Below are 20,634 nucleotides of genomic sequence, written 5' to 3' on the forward strand. Positions count from 1 at the left end.
ATATATGCATCGATCATGGTAGGCGAAGATCACACTGCAAAGACTGCAGGGGGAGTCAGTATTACCATCATGAAAAGATAAGATCAACGTGTAAGGACTGTGGAGGTGGAAGCATCTGCCACCATAAAAAACATAGAGCAATATGCCCCATTTGCAGCCCTACTGGACATATCGCTAACGTTGTAAAAAGCCGAACCCACAACTCCCTGAAGGGAAACAAGGAGCTCAGATCCCAGGAGTATCTCGGGTGTGACATGGCTATACTGCGAGCTCATATTGAGGCCCAGTTTTCCGAGGGTATGACCAGGATAATTATGGAGAGTGGCACATTGATCACAAAATCCCGCTCCAGTATCGAGAAAATGCTCCATCGCTTGCTGAGATTGGTAGAAGATTGCACTATTCCAATACCCAACCCATGGGGGTGAGTGAAAAGCTGTCAAAAAGCAATCGTTTCGTCTCAGAATAAAATGGCTACTCTTATGATCATGGCGGGAGGGGCGCTAATCAACGCCCTAGCATTCTCTGGGATCAACCTTTTGTTTAGTAAACTTGCGGGACACGGCGAGGCTGAGAGGAAGAGGCACGATGAGGCCATGGAAAAGCTAAATGCAGCTCAATGGATAGGTGATAGGCAAGCCAAATTGGACTGGTTTGCTGAGCAACGGGAAATACAGATAAAGGCGGGTAAAAGCTTTCGGGAGTTGCATGATGAGATGAATAAATACTACGTTGCTTCAAACAAGAAGGCCCAAACATTGGCTGACTATTATACACCCTCAATGGAGCAACAGGATGGTGAATTGGCCTTATTGTTGGATTCTTATCTCTGCTAGGGCTTGCCGCATACAAATATTTGTAAAACGCTTTTGACATGTATAATAAACAGGTCAAAAGCACACACTGTTACCGAAGAAGAGGCTAAAAAATTAAGCAATATCTACTATGCCCCGGAACATGTGTGGACTGGACGGAAAGCTATCAAATTACTCGCGAAAGAAAGCGGTCTCTCCAAAAAGAAGGTCAACCACTGGCTATCCAGGCAGCTCTTATTTCTCCGGCATATCAAAGGCCCTAAAAAGATCAATTATCCACACTTCACCATTTCCACACCGAATGAGATGCATCAGTTTGATTTACTGTACATGCCTCACGATAGGGTATACGGTAACACCTATAAATACTTACTCACGGGTATTGACGTGGCCTTGAGATATAAGGTTGCGAGGCCTCTACGGACGGAAAAGGCTAGCGAGGTCGCGGATATGATCAAAGATATTTATAAAGCAGGACCTCTTCGATACCCTAAGATTTTTGTGACAATGGCTCCGAATTCAAGTCAAATGTAACCAAGCCGCTAGAGGACAAGGGGGTTGAGATTAAACGGGTCACCACAAAGACCGAGTCAATGGTATTTGGAACTCAAAAACGACTCTCGATGTATTCACGACAAATGAATTTATATTACAATGACGTTCCAATATCTTCAACTACACATTATAAGTATCTTGGTACTGTTTTGGATCCATCTTTGAACATGAACGAAAACTTCAACACGATTTACAAAAGAGCTTCGAACAAGCTACGTTTGTTAAGTTCACTCAAAATGGGTCTTACTGCGGATGCTGTTAGAAAGATCTACACAGCTATTATTTTACCAGGATTATCCTATTGCAGTAACGTTCAGCTCAAATTCAGTGATACTCAAATAAAGAGACTCGAATCCATTGACAATCGTGCTAGAATTCTGACTCAACAAAATGTTCCTGAGATCAGAAAAGAAATTGAAAAACGAGCTGTGCTGTTTGTTAAAAAATGTTTGGATGGTAATGTCTGTGATAACTTTCAAGACTACTTCACTGTGAAGCGTCATCAAAGAACAACAAGAAACAACGGTTTTCTTTTATTTATACCTAAAGTGAAATTAGAATTTGCAAAGGGAAGCTTCTTTTCAATGGGTGTGAGTTTATTCAACTCTTTACCCATTGGAATTAGGCAATGTGAAATTTTTGAGGAATTTAAAGCTTTGTGTCAAGCACATTTTGTTTGATAAGTGTATTTGTGAGTGTGTTTTCCATACAGCCTGGTTTAGCTTTTGACACAATCTTTTTGAGTTTTGTGTTAACATTCTTTTTCAACTGAGGACTCTATATAGTGCACCGTTTTGTGACAGTTTCTTAGTTTGTTTCCCTGTTTTTCTCGATATAGTCTTTCTCTCTTTTTGTCTCTCATTTTATTTCGTACAAATATACATAATCTTCACATTACATATTTACTTTTTATCTATTGTATATAACCATTTTAAATGAATATTAATATTTTTAACATTTTATTTTCAGGACGCATATTTATAACAGTGTTTTATATACTGACATGCAAATCCTGTATAAACATTCGTTAAATAATACCACCATACTTTCACGGCTTTCGTAGAGAGCTACAATAAAGTACTCGCGGAAAGGCTTCTTAAGCCCCAAGATGCACAGAAGCTAGTCTCTGGCGGGACGTCAAGCATTTGGTCAAGAACCTATACAGTATCGTCAAAAGTCTCAGCAATACCAAGACTGCCATGATTAATATAAAACCCAACAAGGCGGTCAAACTCGGTGAGATACCGCTCGCGAAAAGCGAAAAATATCCCGAGGAAAAGCACCTACCCGACGATGGCTTGTACCTCTATTTGCTACAGCCAGGAGAAGAACATGATGATCAAAAGAGACGTGCTACGGATGGTTTCTGGAGCAAGCATACCCAGAGGTTGGACCGTATAGTAGCAGGTAGCCGCGTTTTATACTACCTAAATGACGGTCCTGAAAGGAGCTTCGTTTTAGAGGAACTCATGCAGGTACCAGAGGATGTTCAGGTGCCTCCGAAACATGTGAGGGATTGGTAAAGAGTATCTTCAAGAGTACCTCTGAAGGTTCATCTTCCAACTCTTTACTCGAATCTCTTATATACAACAAAGGGCTCGGTGAAGAACGGGTACCCATAGACAATGCCTTTGATGACATCAGGCCCACCTTGAAGGTCAATATCAACTAGGCGTCTATCTGGTATAGGAAAGTTGAGGATATTGCCTATTGTTGTCAAGTCCGCCAAATCCGACAACTTTAACTCCTTATCTTTGATGACCTCGTAACAGAGTGCACCGTACCTGTTCCGATATGGAGCCCTAGTTGACTTCAATACATTGGTTGACTTAGTTGACTTCAATACATCCACGTTCCCGTAGCCAATTGTAATGGACTATGGCATTCGGGGTCTCTGCCAGTACCACGATCTCACTCTTGTGGTAATCAACGAGTTTATCACGAATCTTCTGTGCTACATACCCCTGTTGACCACAGATTGCAAGGTATTGAAAGGGATCGCCATTATTTTTCCGGATGATGACCATGCTATTATCCTTTCTGGGATCTTCAAGGTGTGGCACAGCATGTTGCTGTAGCTCCTCAATTTCATTTCCCAACATCACGATTTGACTATCTCTGTCCTCAATTTCATCATTGAGTAAGGCATGGGCCCCATCCCTATCTTCCAGGGCTTAACGGTGCTCCTTAATTACATCCTGTGATTTTTGGAAACCCGCCCTGGCCAACCATTTAATGACCCCAACAGCTTTTGGTTTCTTTGATCTACGCACAATTTCCAGGGCGTCCACGAGCGTGACAAAGACGTCATGCCCATTTTTCGCTTTACCAAGAGGGCCCATGGGAGATGCCCTCTTGGACCCCACTATTTCTGACCTGGTTGATAGGAACGCCAAAGGTATTGTCATAATTTTAACCTTTTCAATACCAAGAAACCGTTCCAGGTCAGCGCGTTTAAACATGGGTTGATCTTGGTTGTTGGATAGTGTCTCAATGGCTCCTGTGTTGAATATAACTTGCGTTGACACCTTTCTAATATATCAACATAGGCCAGAGGATTTCGCCATGGTCATTTTAATACTCATAAGGGTATTAAAATTGCGTTTGGTGTGCGTCTCCTATTCCGTGACATATCGGTTACCCTTGGCTATATTTTCGCTTGCCCACATGGGTTGGGTATTGGTGTAATGCAGCCTTTTCACTACCTCATCAAGGGATGGAACAACCGCATTTTCTCGATATTTAACAGGTATCTTATGATCAATATGCCACTCTCCATGGTTGTCCCAGGTCAGACCTGTGGAAAATTGGGCTTCGATATGGGTCCTCAGTGTAGCGATATCGCAACCGAGACATTCCCGGGAGCTGAGCTCCTTGTTTCTCTTTAGGGCATTGTGGATTCTACATCGTACAACGGAGGCGTACCAGAGGAAGAGCTGTTTCTTCTGCCTTCTCAAATTTTTTGACAGGGCCGTATATGATTGCGCTAAGAGCCACAAACTATGCTTTCTGTGCTTTCCCCAAAATAGCCAGCTCAAGCAAGGGCTGCCTTTTTTATCGATGCGATGACGTCATCAACCACGAAAATACTGTCCTCGGCGGCGAATAACGACGATAATTTCTGAATCCATTCGAACAGCTCGGTTCCTTGGTCTATAAGGAATACATAGCTATCCTTACAAAGTGAGGCTCTCTCTACGTATGTCTTATTCCACCGCAATGTCGGACAGAGGATGATGATATTGTTGAAGTGATTCTTATACTCCCGATCGAGGAGGTTCAAGACGTGTTGTGTTTTTCCGCAGCTTTTGGGTCCTGTGAAAATTGACGTATAGGGCTCTTTAATAACGTTAAACATTTTATTTCAATAAGACCACTTTCGATTATGAATTTTTGGATATACTCCAAAGCATGCGGAGCATACCAATGTACCCCCGTGGTTATTCACCAGGGAGCCTCGACAAGCAGAGCAGAGCTTAGTCCCTCGAGCCTTGCATTCGAGGAGTGGTGGAGTAAGCCTTAATTTTCCTTCAAGGCACCTCAGGACATTCCAGTATAGTTCAAAAAGCCTTGTCTTCTCAGGGCTATCCTCGATGATTTCGGTATATTGACTTATAATCCTGTATGTAAAGAGATCATATAAAATCATGTAGTTTTCATCCTGTTTAGCATCCTGAATTTCCCTATCAATGGCAATGAGGTCTACTTTAACGTCTTTAATGGCCCTATTTTTAGGAGTCGCCCGCCTTTCCTTCGCCTTAGCCAGGCAGGCCATGCAGGTCTTGGTCGGACTATTACCCCTTATTTTGAATTTGTGCAAGGGTAATAGCTGCTTACAAATCCTACAACATTTGATGTCCATTTACTATGGCATGCTGCGCCCGTCGCAATGTATTTGTGACCTCGGCAGGTGTTGGGCGATTGAAAGTTTTATCGTATCTGAATCGTACTCTGTTATGTACATGCGTTTCATAATTCTCCCAGGTATAGCCCTCATTAAATTGGGCTTTACTATGGTCTTGTAACAAAATTATTAATTCATATAATACTACACGCACTGCTCATCTTTGTTATCTTTGACCTCCTGCGTGTTCTCTTTCTTTTTGCTTATATGTCTTGCCGTATGGCCCACCACAAGCAGCGGGACCAAACACCTCCCAATGGTACAGTATACGAGGATCCCAAGGTCGGTCATGGATTCCCTTATAATGGGATCTTCCTCAATATCTCTCCTAGCTCCTCCACGGAGTCAATATCAACAACATTCCCTATCATGCTGGCATATAGGCTTATAACATGCGTGGATAGGGCTTTTGTCGTCTTCTCACCCTTCTCCTGGAGCTCACGTTGCACGTACTCTGTATGTATGTATGATACATTTATAGTCTGCCCTGTTTAGTGCCAACTTCATTACTTCTTGGTTATATACCTTATGGCCCTTGTTTTGGATTAATATCTGGCTTTTTTATATGTCAGCGCCCCCCTCCAGACATCGCCTATAGTCATCGAAGGTTATAGATTTCTTCGTAACGCATTTTTTTACGCCCTTCGCTTTTCGATCACTGCCTTCCTTGGTGAGACTCTTATAAGAATATGCCTTGGCCCTCCACGTAATGAACTCGGTCATGATTTTGCCACTTGGTTTGTCTTTCATCAAGCCCACCACCTTCTTCTTTTTCCCTATGGGAAGGGGCCTATTAACATCAGGATTATAGGCGCTTGTGTCAAAGCGTGCTTCAACGTCGTCCTAGATATCATGGTAGAAATCATGTGTCTTGATATGGTACACAAAGCTGTCTGTATCGATGCAACAGAGTTGGACCTTGCTACCGTATTTGGGCTGCATGTAGTCATGATGAAACTCGTACATCACCATTTTTGGCATGTCCAGGATGGCCTGACCTATATACACCGGCTTGTTCATTTTCACCTCTGTTTTAGCCATTTCAACACCTAGGAGGTGCTTGCTAAACCTGTTTGCACCCTTGAAATTTGGTTTCATCACAAGCTTTGTGTACTTGTCTTTATTGGTGACCAGTTGGATATTGCGGTGGTTCCTAATGTCCTACATCGTCTTACCGAATACCGAGAGGTTCATGAGCTTGTAAAAGTCCTTTTCGAACTCGTTCCCCGCGTTTGTTCTCAACCTCGTGTTGTGATCGATGTACCATTTCAACCATGCCTTCTGGTTGAACCGGATGACTCTGTGTACTTTTTTGAGCTCAAGCCCATGTTATGGCCTCATTAAGGGCTCTGATATGTACCACATATCTACACTTATGCACTAAATTCGGGACCAGTCTTTCGACTTTGTGGACCATCTTACGTTCGGGTAGGAACGGTAGATCATTATGTCTATCGTGAAGTGCCTTTGGTAGTCAATGTCAACCTCTAAAATGTACCCATGCTTATTGTCCATAACGAGCTTCTCGATTCGCTTTTCCGTAAATGCCTTGACGTTTGACACCCATTTAAACCCGTCCGTGGGTAGGTCTTGACGCATCGCATAGCCGTATAGGTTGTTGGCGTCCAGATATTGTAGGTAGAAGGACTCCTCATTGGTGTTATACTGATCTCCCATGTATTTGCTTTGGCGTAACGATGTACGGCTTGTGTTATACCTCCTCGGATATTTTTTTCGAACATCAGGATGTCGGGATCTGTAGGAAGCCCCAACTTAATCTCAGTAAATTTGAGTGGGATCGAGGTTGTGTAGTATAGCAATTTTTCAGCCTCTGTTGGCATCGTAATCTTTGCAGTACCTATAATGCTTGTCCCTCGATTCAGTCGTGGGAAAACCCTGTAGACAGTTTAGGCAGAAGTGCATTGGGTTCCTATTCCTTGAGATTTCCTTGCTCAGGCGCCCATATTCTCTACCTGCTTCTCAACCAATGTTTTCACGTTAGTTCGCACCATCCCCATATACCCGTCTACGCCGGCTCCCCCTATACCCAGAATTCGGAAACTTCGAAACGTTCTGTGGAGAGCATGCTTATGTTCTTGAGGTGCATTAAATGACCGTGAATTAGCGCAGATACCCTTTTTTCTGAAAATTGAACAATTATTCTCCCTCTAATTATAAGTGCGGGTTTACACCTGGGATAACCCATCCGTTTCATAACAGACTGGTTAATGACGTCATCAAAATTTTAAACTCCAATTAATATCTATGTAATTGTCAAAAAAAAGTACATGGGATATATATCAGAGATACATTTTCTTGATTAGCAAAACAAAATGTTTGTGTACTTCGACAAATTTTAAAAATTACGGCGTGGTCAACAATTTTCGACGCTATCAATTTCATCAAAAACGCAAAAATGCCCAGGGAACGAGGTTGGGTCTTGGGATGATGATATGACAGTAATTTATCTTTTATTACGGACTGTTCATATGGATGCAAGTTGACCCGGTTAACCGGGCTGCCTCACTTAGGCGAGATCTCTCCGTGTTTCAGAAAACCTTATAAAAAATGCATGTGTTTATATGAAAAGCGAGCCAGCCCGCCTTGCCGAGATCTCGATTATTTCTAACGATATCTCGGCAAGGCGGGATGGAATTTTTCCATATGAACACACCAGCTCGGTCAACCGAGCTGATTCTTTCATTTTTTTGCATGATAAAATTATTTTATTTGTAAAAAGCAAGGCTTTTTTTTGTACGGAAATGCCAAAAATTTTGAAGGTTTAACTTTTTTTATCAATTTATACATAGAGGTATGATTCATATAAGCTTATTAATTACTGGTGAAAATAATTGCGCCCCGCCGAAGGAGCGCACATTTAGTGGACCGCGGGTATATAGTGTTTGTTGCGCCCCACCGAAGGGGCGCACATTTAGTGGACCGCGGGTATATAGTGTTTGTGTTGTGTATGGCAAAAAAATTTTCCACTCTTTACTTCGCGGGGGAACTTCGGCTCGAACATCCAACCTAGGTTTGATATAACACAACCTGTGTGTTTGGTACCATCAAGACAAAAATAACACTGATCGAGCAAAACTTATCTTGTCTCGGTTTCTTTGTTGTCTCTGAAGATTTGACTGCCATAAAAAATATTAATCGAGATTCTTTTGTTATGTTAATTTAAAGCTTTGTAATATTGTCTCGTTTAATATGCTTAAATGTCACTGCAGCCCACGTGAATTTATCTTCAAGAAAAGGTTTGTTTTTATTTGTCCAAGTTGTTTCGAAACTTGTTAACAGTAAGTAGAAGGAATACTTATATTTTATATGAAATTAAACTCAGAACGGTTTATGGCGTTGATCCAAAGGCCGCAATTTATAAATGCATCACAATTTAAAGTCAATCAAGAACAGAACATTCCGTGTATGGCCATGACTAAAACTGCTTGCATTTTGTTGGTCTTCCCTTCCCGAAGGTCTGGCTTGTCGTAATAGCTTTAATGATGTAGCTAGGGAGCTAAATACTTATTTTTAAATTCTTGCATTTTATAAGTTAATAGTCGTAAAACTACTCTCACTTGTACTACAGCTATCAAGCTAGAACTGCACAAAATAGTGCTTTCATTAGAGTCCCTTTTTTCAGAAGCAACAAAAAACTTTTATCCTGCCCTGTGTAATTTTATCAACAAGGGTGCTGATAAGCCACATACACCGTAAAAAGTATAGGCGTTTTGGGTGAGTAAAATAACTTCTAAAGGAACCTTTGTGAGGCTGCTATCATGTATTCTTGCGGTCAGAATGTTCTCCTTCGTTGCTATCCGATGGAGAACAAAGTGGACTTTTCACGGTCAAACCTTCAAAGTAGCAACCTTACTTAAACAGAATTTACAAGTAAAACGTCGTTAAAATGTCGCAAAATGGCAAAAATTAAGCAGTATCTAAAACATATTAAAGATTTGACTAAAAAAAAAAGAATTCCTTGAAAAATCCAGTATTGTATTTATGAAGATTTCACCACAAAAACATTAATTACGGCATTTGTACCCCATTTCATAATGGCTGCCCGTGATTGGTTGACACGAATCAGACCGCAAGAATATATATAAAAAGATATTTGTTGAATCATGAAAAAATATTGTTGTTCATTGCACGGAACAGTCAAGTTGAACTGATAAATTAACCAATAACATAACATAGTTAGCCCTTGCAGTACAACTAGACGCTACCCACAGTATGTTACAGGTTTCTTTGTTTTCTTCCCTTTTTTATGTTTTTTCTTGAAATTATAAATGATGTTGTTGATTTATCAAATCTGACAAATTTATTAATTGAGTGTCTACCCTTTTTTGTATCAACTTGTTCAATTCAATTCGAAAACAATGACCAATCAATTTCCTCGATAATAAACAATCAAATTTGTAAAATTCAATAAATCGATTTCAACAAAATAAGTCCTGTATTGTCCACAGGTTTGAAAATCTTGTATCGCCTGCTTAATATTATACTTGTTTAACAATGATATCAAAGCCAGCTTGACTAAATTTATATATATATTTTTATTTATATAGTATACCTTTTGTGTATCACATGGCATTGATTTGTATCTTTTTAATAAATTCTAACTTTAAATCAGATAAGTAGACAATAATTAAACAACCTAGTATTAATTCAGTTCTGGTAAAATTGTATTCTTCTTTCTCAATTTTAAATATACTTTCTTTTTCAGATCATTTGTTATGAAACCATGCACCATCAGCATTTTCGAAAAATCTTCAACGAGAGAAATTTTTAAGGATTTTATTGGTAACTTAACAGAGTAATAATTCATTGAAATTGAAATTGTTCAGAAGTTATTATATATATTCGAATCGTGAAGTTCATACATAGCAATCCTGCATCCTGGAATTTTCGAGATCAGTTATAAAAAAATCCAGTTAAAGTTTTAACTATTGTTTTCGAATATATACTATATATATGTAAAAAAAAAATTATTTTTTATTTATCAAGTTGTATTTTACGTTAATTACAATAATAATTGAGAATTAGGATACTTATGATGTGTTTATATACCCCATTGTTCTCCGTTTTAAAGTCTACTTCAAATTTCAGAATCTTTTAGGCTAATGACGGAAATCTTCAAGTCGCAGGGCTTCTTATTTAAAAATTTTCTCCTGGGCAATAAGCTTATTCACAAGCCTCTATGCAATTCCGTACTGCATTTCTATCATATTCGTCATATTTGGCGGAAAATGTGTCAGCAGAATAGCTTTCAGACACAATTTGTTATTACAGCACAAGAATTTTTGGAGATTTGATAAGTCAAAAATGTATGCGTAAGTCTTTTGAACGAATTTTAACCAAAAATCAAAAGCAATGATTACGTGAAATTACACAACAAGAAGGCTAGAGGCGTTTAAAGTGTACATATATTTAATCAAGATCTAACTTTATAGATAGAGCCTTAGCCAAATGTGAAAATAACGAAAATAATAAGTTCTAACACTGCAGTTTTTATAGATTTCAAACGTCCACCATTTTCCATTTTAATTTTAAATCCCGTTCTAAATTTGAATGTTTGAAATCGTTATTAGTAATTCGGGGCGCATTAGTGGTAACTATGGCTAGTTTATTATATGCATAAAGAACAATAAATATATAAAAACACTTCAGAAGAATAACAGTATCATTAAATTTTATTGTTGTGTATTTATCGTTGTTTTAACAAATTAATTTTCATGGATTACATTTTTTTTGAAGAACCCCTGTAATTTAAATTTACTTTAGAATGCGATGTAAAATATATAAAAAAACATTCGTGATTTTCTTCAGCCCGCTAACAGGGCCAGCTCGCCTAATATAAACGTAACAAAATATCAGCTTGCCTAACCCAGGCAGCCCGGTCAATCAACTAGCTCACCTCATATGAACAGCCCCTAATTATTAGTGCGGCATGCCCAAAATAAATAAAACAAATTAGTGATGGCAAAATATAGCCGACCATAGTTGGTTTGCTGAACACGCAAATAGGAAAAGCTGTCCAAAACATTTTATCATGTATTCTACCATTGCAAAGTGAAGAAAATTTTTGTCACTATAATGTGTCTAATTAACGTCCAGGGGGTACCCTCTCTCCCCCCACACTTTTTTTGCTAAGAAAAATTTTTTGAGGTTTTATTATTGTATTGCTTTGCTACAAATTTATTTGTACGATTCTGTTAACACTTTTCATCTGCATAAAATGTACTTTATGATTTTAAATGGTTGCATTTTTAAAAAAAAAACAAGGTACCTTATACAGAAATAAAGTAAAGTATAAGGTTTTTTTTTGATTAGTATCCGATAAAAAATTTCGAAAATTGGGGCACATTTAAGTTTTTCTTGGCCCGACGGCCCCAACCATGATGCGGCCTCCTTAGATACTACATATATTTGCCCCCCCCCCCCTACCCCACCATTTTCAATACACGGTATTACAATCTCGCCGAGCCTTTGTGTATCTTATATTGAATCCGTACCACGAAGTTACGAAAATTTTGAGCTACCGGTGCCTCAAGTTAAGTCAGAGAACTGTTATTGTTGGCTTTTCATGGCTAGTAAATCAAGTTGTGAGCCAGTTTTACTTAGCAAGCTTACGTTAAATGAGGAAGCTTTAAAATCAAGAAGAAGCTTTACAATCAAAAATGTAGCATTTGAGCACTATTCTCTGCTTTCAAACGATTCTTTGGGTCGAATAGCGAACTTTTTCTGATATAAAGAATATCGTGAATTAAAAGCAGGAGTTCTAAATTCTTATAAAACGCGTGTTTTAAACCTTTGGTTAAACTAGCTTAGTGCTTTTAAGTGATCAATTCTTAGAATTACCTTAAGGGAAGAACTTATTTGCGAAAGAAATTTGTGCGGATTTTGGCCAAATTTGCAAAAATTAATTCCGCAGAAGTGAAGAAATTTTGGTGATCCGCAAAAATATATTCCACAAAACTTTTAAAATTTTTCATCCGCAAAAACAAATTTTTCGAAATACTTCACGCGTAAAGAATAGATCTGTTGTCTTTGCTTTATATTTAAAAGCCTCTTTTTGCGGATTTTGCCTAAAAGTTGAAACTGTCTATTCTGAAACCTTTACAAGCAAAATGGATTGTGGAGCTTGACGATTATCTAAGCTCTCAGAAAGGTCAAGATATCATTTCAAATGGATGAAAAGCATCTGGCATCACAAAAGCTATAGAAGAAAGGTCAAGAGGTTTACCGTACTTTGATACTTTCCCTGCAATCGATCCATTGGAGAACACTGAAGCATCTTCATTGCTGATTGGACAAGAAACCGTCGATCCTGTGGAGATGGCAAGTTTTGTTACCTACAATGGCGAAATGATAGTGACGAAGAGGAGTAGTCTGTAGAGGACGATCCATGTCGAAATATTTTCGATATTTTTAGTGACGATATTTGATCTTACATTTGTTACAGCTTAGTATTCTTTTTTGATATTTTCATGAAAAATAGAGAGATGATATTCCATAAATCGGATGTTTTTCTGATCGGATGGTACCAAATTAGGTTTTCCCCGACTTTCAATTTACCAATTTTTTTGCATCCGCAAAAATTTATTTCGCAATATCTTTTTTGAGGTCGCTATCCGCAAAAATTTATTCCGCAAAACATACCATTTCTGGGTCACTCATCCGCAAAAACAAATTTCGCACAAATTTCTTCCGCAAATAATTTCTTCCCTTAAGGTAGTATGAGCCTAAAGTTTTCGTGGGAACTAACTTCCACGAACTTTGAAGCTGTATCATGTATGATAAATTTCTTAGAAAATTTCTGTCCGGTAAGAAATTTAACCTGAAATTTCCGAAAGTTATTTTCGCGAAAAATCAACCTTTTCTAAAAATCGCAAAAGTTTTTTCCAAGTTTTAAAAGCCGAAAACTCTTAAATAACAAGGGCTCCGAAGACAAGGGTAGATATAATAGAATCACAACAAAAAAAATAATCAATCCGAAAAATGGCTCTAAAACTCTAACTCTAAAAATGGCTCCAAAGCCCGACTCAGTGTGGGGAATCAACTAAAAATCGAAAAACGGAAGGGTTTGAATATCTTCTATATATACAGTAGTATTGTTATTTCATTGCAAAGATATTCGATTTAAAATCAATTTTTTTTCGAAAGTTTGTTTGTTTCCAAAAATGAAGATTTTGGAAAATTCGCGAAAGTTTTTTCTGTAAAATTTCTTCCAGAAGTAGAATTCGCGAAAATTTCTGCCCTTAAAGTAATAAAGTTGTCAAAGATGGGGAAAGTGTAATTAACGTACAAATTGACCCTTTTACAGTAATTGTGAAACTTTGTTGTATATAGTACACACATCCACTAATTTGAAGATGCGCTATGTCGATGAAAGTTCTTTGTTCCTTGTTTTATTTTAAAACTCTTCTCAAACATATTATTCATCCTTTCCGTGTTCCAAGTTGATGTGTACTTCGTTGTACCTTATCAGCAAAAAGCTCTCATTTGAGCTACGGAAGGCGTGCAAGCACAACTTCCGCTCAACTAGATAACCGCTAAGATATCAATCCTATTTTTCTTGCTGAAAGTTAAGCAGAAAGTTTTGAATCAATTTTTTTTAGTTTCTGGCATGACTCGGCCGGGGATTGAACCCATGACCTGTGAGGCGAAACGCTTTACCACAAGGCTACCAGTCGGTATTTTTACCGATTATGTATTTTTATGTACCTTTTCTGCCTCCTTTAATAAAGTATCGAAACCATTCCATATTAAGATTTATAACATGAGGAAAGAAAGAATGGCTAATACATTAGAAACGAAAATTTTCGGACGGAAAAGTTTCGGACTTTTTTTGTCCGAAAATTTTTCCGTCCAAAATTTGTTTCTGCCGAAAGTGTTTTTTGTCCGAAAATTTTGTTTTTTCTAATTTTTGAAAAAAAGAGCAGTGCATAGAAATTATATATAGGGTATCAGAAAATCAATAAAAACTGCAGTTTTTGAACTATTATTTTCGTTATTTTAACATTTGGCTGAGGCTCTATCTATAAAGTTGGATCATGAAAACCCTTTTTTAGATCTTGATTGAATATATGTACGCTTTAAATGCTTCTAGCCTTCTTTTGTGTCATTTCCCGTAATTATTACTTTTGAAATTTAGTTAAAATTTGTTTAAAAGAATTACCCATACATTTTTTAACTTTAAATCTTGTCCAAAATTTTTTCCACTGAAATAAAAAAATGCGTCTGAATGTTTTTCCGCCGAAGCAATTTCCGCCAAAAATTTTAGTTCTGAATGTAATCAAGTCTTTATTGCATGCGGGTTATTTAACCTTTTTTAAAAAAAGTAAATGCAAAATAGCTGCTTGGAAAAAGAAATCACGTTAGGATAACTAAATTTAGGTTTCAGAAGGATTTTAGAAGAATCAACATTTTTGAGCCAAATTTTAAATTATTTTACAGATTTGAGGTGTGACCATTTGAGGTGTGACCTGTTGAGGCGTGAATATTTACGTTTCAAGTTGGCAAAAATTACCAAACAATAAAGAAACACAACTGACAATATGCCATTGAGCCTGAAGAAAATCGTGTTTAACCTAATATAAAAAATATATACACAAAAACTCGATTAATTCATATCATACTTTCCACGTATTATCTTATACTTCAAGCCTGGACAATCCTGCACTCTTCCTCCTCGAAATAATACCACACCATGTTCTTGCAAGTTTGATTTCTCACCAGGTATATACGCCGTAATCAATTTTCCATTGTTCAAGCGCAATACAGCACACTTTCGTTGCGCAGAGTTCGGCTTACGTGGAGTGCGTACGACGCATTTCACGCATACACCTTTACGTTGGGGTCCAAATAATATCCTTCTTTCCAGTGGAACGACCTTCTTCGTGCGTTTACGCTTCGTTCTTGGCTTATGTCTTCTAATCTGATTCAATGTCGGCAACGATCGTGTTTGTTGTGTTTCGCACTTCTTTGCTAGTAACGCAGCTAACGAAGTGTTTATTGGGTGGATTGTAAGTGACTTACTGGTAGGTAGAGTCAAACTAGTCCGCGAAGTCACATGTAAATTTCTCGCTGTCTCTTTAACACACGGTATAGTTTTTGTTATCATCCCAGACAAAAAAATATGACATCTGCTAGTTGTCATACGATATACATGGCTCAACAAATTCATATCAGCCGTTCTGGTACAAATAGTGTTACCTAGAAACAAAATAATAATTACACACATTTAATTAGAAAAAAAGTAAAGCTTGTATTTAAAAGTAATTTTGCTGCGTGCGTTACATTATTCAACTTCCATTCGTTATTTTACGTATGCCTTATTCGTACTAATTTTAGCGCGTACTAATTTTTATACGTAGTAATTTTTTTTATATTTGCGCATAAATTTCGTTATTGAGCGAAATTTAACATAAAAATTGCGCGCAAAAAAGCTTTACGCGTTAAATTATACTCGCAAAAATATGAACCTACACCACTTTCCACCACTTGAAAATTAATCCGAACAAGGTCTAAGTATTCATACAGTGGGGAAAGATGGACAGCTCACTACATTTTATTTATAAAAAATATTTTTACAATTATAGAGATTTATATATTAAATAGTTCTGCACGTGAAAGATTTTTTTCCACACATGCTATGCAATAAGATGTCTTAAAATGGATACTACCTTAAATGTGTTAAATTTCGCGGAAACAAAATTTGCAAATAAAACAAATCTATTTTCGAGAAAGGAATGATTTATACCTAATTTGTCCTTAGATCTAGAATTCGAAGTCGCCGGTGTAAAATTTCTTCAATGTGAGCAGTCAGGGTAACTCGCTGATATATACTAAACTTGCAGAATAAACACACAGAGATTGGACATGTTTTTTAAAGTTTTGAAGAGTAGTTCCACTGGTCTTTAATTATTTTTGTAGCTACTACATTTTTTATGAGATTGTAAAGACAGAATGAAAATTTAAAAAATGTTGTCATTAGTTTGTTTGTTACACAACTTTTAAAATCAATTTGCGTAAAAACAGACGAGATACAGTTTTTCAAATAGAAATATAAAAATATAGCAAGTATACAAAAAAATAATTTATACCAATCACATGGTGCATTAAGTTTGCCTTAAGATAAAGGATAATTAAAAAATGTAAATACTAGTGATAAAATCATTCATTACGTCTTCAGCCTGCACAGGCTGTCATGAATCGGTATTGCAATTCCTCCAGCCAACGCAATTCCAAATGAGTCTGCCACACTTGCAACACCCATTGAGAACTCGCGAATTCCCTTATCAACGTTCTCTGATATCAAGTAAAACGCATTAACATAAACAGCCCCACCACATAAACCTTCCACGAAAATTACAATCAACATGATCCACAAGGACGGCACAAACGAGAAACGCACTTCGAGAAGGACAAAAATAAGTATAACATATTGAAGGAGAGTTGGGATAATAATCTTTCTAATTTGAAATACATTAACAGAAGATCTGGACAAAAACACTCCGATTTGATAATCAACTTGAAACCATCTGTATTGAGCACCCTGACTTAGCCAGGACACATCATAATAAACCAACTCATACAATCCTTGGTTGATGGTATATTCAGCTAGGTAAACAAAGAAAAGAGGTAGCATGTACCTCCATAAAGGAAGCACCAACTTCAGTTTCATTCTAGTAGACATAGCTTTCGTTTGATCTTGGCCAATGTTATGTGTTAAAACTGGTATCTCCTCTTTTGATGTATTTGAAAAAAACTGAATATCGTTTGGCATTTTCAAAATAAACAAGAAGGCAACCGCGAATATAACGGGTACGAATAACAAAACTAACACTGTGTTCTTGTGGGATAAACCAGTTGCAATTAAACCAGCATACGACAATGCACCTGCAACACCAGCCATGCCAGTTCCAGAAGAATATGCAGATACAGTTGTTTTGTGGAAATGGGTTGATATACTGAGAAAAGTGATTTCACCAATCCCACTGCTTGCACTAGCAAGAACAACTGCAAATAAACTGACACCCACTGAAGTGGAAAATGCCAAAGTAAGCAAGCTTACAGCTAATAATAAAACAACAATGAAAACTCGTATATAATAGTTTACTTTCTGAATGTAAAATGGTGCAGTGAGTTTAATTATTAATGTTGGCAGCACATCAGCCAACAAGATTAATCCAGTTGAAAATTTATTGCAATGAAAGCCAGGATATTTCTTGGTGTCGGCTTCTCCATTTTGTACTGACATGATATTATATGCAGCGCTAAGCATGACAACATACCCGAAGTTGTTGCACAATCCTAAAATCCAAAAAGCAATTAAATTTCTTCGCAGTTCCTTTGCATTGTTTAGATTTTCTCCAATAGTGTTTGAGTCTAGTGTAACTGATGTGTCTCTATCACTCTGTAGTAATGGCTGATTATTCATATTGCTGCTAAAATTCTATTTACAATCTAAAAATACAAAACAAATTGTTTACGATTTCTACCAAAATTTAAACTAAAACAGCACAAAATAACACAGAAGAATAATATGCGCCAAATACACAGGGCTTAAAATAGAGCTAAATGAACATTTAGCTTAAGTTAATTGTGGTGACTGCAGTAATTTCTCTATTGCCTTGTACTTACTAATGTTCCTAGGATCAGATAAAAGGGGCTTGGAGGACATTTTTGACAAAGAAATTCCCATAGGACAATATTGACCAATATATGATAGGAGGGTTGTCTCACCTACCTGCTTGTTTTGATCATCAGGTATCAAACCTCTAAGATGCCTCGTTAATAGGACAAGCCTATAAATACCTGTACAGTCCACTTCAAATTTTGGATTTATAAACAACAGTTAGGGCTGAAGATTTCCACCCACCCTCCCTATACTATTAGTGATTCTAAGTAGGTTTTGCCAAACTAACAACACTTGTGATTCTGGTCAACTGATGCGGACTATCATTGACTCGTCACCACATAGCGTTCGTCATCGCAGCCAATGGTTAAGACAGTGTTGCTGAGTGCAGTTTATGGTTTGGACTGGCTTATCCCTCACACATTAACCAATATGGAGACACTGTTGCTCTAGCTGCACGGTTTCCTTGAACAACCATTTGGCTAAGAATGTTGTCAAGGTTTTAGTCCAGCAGTGGGAGAATACATGTGTGTTGCCTGTTTATTATATAAATCTTTACTTGATATTATTTCTGTACTAGTTGATAAAGCCCATGGAAAAATCCACTGAGGCAGGATAAAAAAAAGAAGCGTTTGAATTTTAATAACTTTAGCAACCCATCCACAAAAAAAAACTAGAACCTTGTTTTCACGTTGCCTCTATTGTGTAGAGCTTAAACTGCTGATCAAGAAAATGTATACGATCATGTGCTTTTAATGAACAGTGAATGAGATATACGTGTCTACGAGTGTCATAAATGCACTTAAATGGTATGACACACTTACAATAACGTGTATATATACATGTTATTGTGAGAGTGTCATATCATTTAAGTGCATTATGATGAAGAGAATAATGAGATATGCCATGGGAGTCTAGCTAGCAGAATTGCATTGCAGTCCAGGTTTTTTTCACTTTCAGTGAAGGGTTATATATATCAACAAATCAGTTCAAAATACCATACATTATTTAGCCAGTCCCCCTACCATCAGATTAACTATTGACTGTTTAGCACACACTTCTCAATTTGTGAGTCATTCCCAACCAATTTATTACAGAACATCAAAGATTTTGCTGTAGCTATATGGTATGGTGCAACATTAAAAATTTCATGCACTATATATGGTTGATCACCTAATACTGTTGTAGATAGATAGATAGATCCGGGTCAAAATTCCGTGCATTCGGTCGTCGAAATCAATACATAAAAAATATAACTCTAACTATCCAACAGGGTTAAACAACATGGCGGCTGCATTTACTTCGTTGGTATGTTACATTTATTTACTGAGAAGTTGTTTTGTGGCCTTATCCTCGTCTTAGCTTCTGCTATATTAGGTAAGGTCTCCCTTCAAAAATAGTTTGTTTGTTTTTTCTCTTCATATTAAAATTTATTTAATTATTTGAACTGTACAGCTATTTTTGATTAACAAAATTATCTTATCTTATCTTATCTTATCTTTGAAAAACAATAATGTGAATAATAATTGTAATCTCTATTGTTTCAGCAAAACAAAACAATTTTTGCGATTTCTTGTTTTTGACCTGTACCAATGAGTTAATTAACCACAGAAAAGAATGTCACTGTGTCACTAAACTTGATTTCAAAATAATTTTACATACATTAAATATTTTTCAAAAGTACAGGAGGTAAAGCTATGGTAAGGAAAAGAAGAATGCAATTTCACTCACTTGATTTACAATTTCCATTTTTGCATATCTCCCATGTCATTCACAGCCAACATCAACGATGGAGTTCAAAATTCAAGTAATAAATCAAGGACTGGTTCTCAAAATACTTAAAAACTGAGAGATCAATCTCGCGATCACCAAAACAATCAAACGATACCGCGAACGCCTGAAATCAACGCCTAAAATCAACCGCTAAAATCAACCGCTAAAACGAACGACTAAAACGAATGCCTTAAACGGACGACAGTTCACACGAATGCCTAAAACGAACGCCTAAAGCGGACGACCGAATGCACGGAATTTTGATCTGGATCCCCCCTCATAGAGCTGCAGGGCCGCGGGTATGTCTCGCTACTTGCGACGCCATGTTGCGCAGAGACAGACAGACGGAATACAGCTATTATTAAAGAGACTAGTCGTTGCCCGTGGAAAAATCCACGGGTTCGCCCGTCCTTTATATTTACCCGTCGCAACAAAGTGGATAAAAGTATATCGCATTTGATATTCGTGTTTCCGTAACATCATTTTCTAACTCAGCGGGGGGTCCGCGCAGAGACAGACAGACGGAATACGGCTATTATAATAGAGACTAGTCGTTAACCCGTGGAAAAATCCACGGGGTCGCCCGTCGTGTTCGCTCATCCTTTAAATTTACCCGTCGTAACAAGGTGGATAGAAATATATCGCATTTGATATTCGTGCACATTTTAAAAATTTCGTGTTTCCGTTACAAGACGCCGATTTCGCGGACACACAGACAGACGGAATACGGCTATTATTAAAGAGACTAGTCGTTAGCCCGTGGAAAAATCCGCGGGTTCGCCCGTCCTTTATATTTACCCATCGCAACAAGGTGGATAAAAGTATATCGCATGGCTATTATTATAGAGATGGTCGATAAGGCCCGTGGAAAAATCCACTTGGGCAGAAGGACAATGGAAAATAGGTTGTTTTAGATTTTTTGCTGACGTCAGCAGTGCAATTAC

The 20,634-nt window shown here is 37.5% G+C and overlaps 1 protein-coding gene across 1 annotated transcript; it reads right to left on the minus strand.

Annotated features, from left to right (window-relative positions):
- Positions 1-16,263: 16,263 nt before the first annotated feature.
- LOC130645068 (battenin-like) lies at positions 16,264-20,125 on the minus strand. The gene is made up of 2 exons (XM_057450926.1): positions 19,649-20,125; positions 16,264-17,745 (listed from the first exon to the last, which is right to left on the minus strand). Exon 2 carries the CDS (start codon positions 17,717-17,719, stop codon positions 16,460-16,462), a length of 1,260 nt encoding a protein of 419 aa, XP_057306909.1. The 5' UTR covers positions 17,720-17,745; positions 19,649-20,125; the 3' UTR covers positions 16,264-16,459.
- Between the last annotated feature and the right edge of the window lie 509 nt (positions 20,126-20,634).

Source organism: Hydractinia symbiolongicarpus, chromosome 5 (assembly GCF_029227915.1).
Source record: "Hydractinia symbiolongicarpus strain clone_291-10 chromosome 5, HSymV2.1, whole genome shotgun sequence".
NCBI classification, from domain to species: domain Eukaryota; kingdom Metazoa; phylum Cnidaria; class Hydrozoa; order Anthoathecata; family Hydractiniidae; genus Hydractinia; species Hydractinia symbiolongicarpus.